This window comes from Nanorana parkeri, unplaced genomic scaffold (assembly GCF_000935625.1).
Source record: "Nanorana parkeri isolate BGI_ZX_2015 unplaced genomic scaffold, ASM93562v1 scaffold4257, whole genome shotgun sequence".
Lineage (NCBI taxonomy): Eukaryota > Metazoa > Chordata > Amphibia > Anura > Dicroglossidae > Nanorana > Nanorana parkeri.
In genome coordinates, this window is record NW_017310521.1 from 4993 (window position 1) to 5349 (window position 357).

At 59.4% G+C, this 357-nt stretch overlaps 1 protein-coding gene across 2 annotated transcripts in view; it reads right to left on the reverse strand.

Annotated features, from left to right (window-relative positions):
- The window catches only part of KEAP1 (kelch like ECH associated protein 1), a 12351-nt gene that overhangs the window by 2099 nt on the left and 9895 nt on the right, over positions 1–357 (reverse strand). For both annotated transcript variants that reach the window (XM_018575612.1, XM_018575611.1), the window contains one exon: positions 159–357. This exon is cut by the window's right edge. In XM_018575612.1, the coding sequence (XP_018431114.1) occupies positions 159–357 (199 nt within the window). The remainder of the gene's footprint in view (positions 1–158) is intronic.

Below are 357 nucleotides of genomic sequence, written 5' to 3' on the forward strand. Positions count from 1 at the left end.
CAGGGGGAACTTGTATGAGAGCCAGAAATCCCTCTTTGCTTCAGGAACCCCCAACAACCAGTACAGGGACCCGGGGGCCCATGCCGCGCTGGGGGAAGGCTCCTCTAGGGTACGGACACTCAGGCTCGTCAATGGAGGGAATATTTCGGAGAACTCACCGGCACCGCTGCGTACAACGTTCATGCTCGCAATGTCCCGCCATTCGTCCGTCTCCGGGTAATAACATTCGGCTGAGCTCAGTCTATTCGTCCCATCGAAGCCGCCCACGGCATAGAGGAGCCGGTTCAGGACGGCCACACCCACTCCAATCCGGCGGGTCTTCATTGGAGCTACGAGCGGCCACTCATCTTTCTCGGG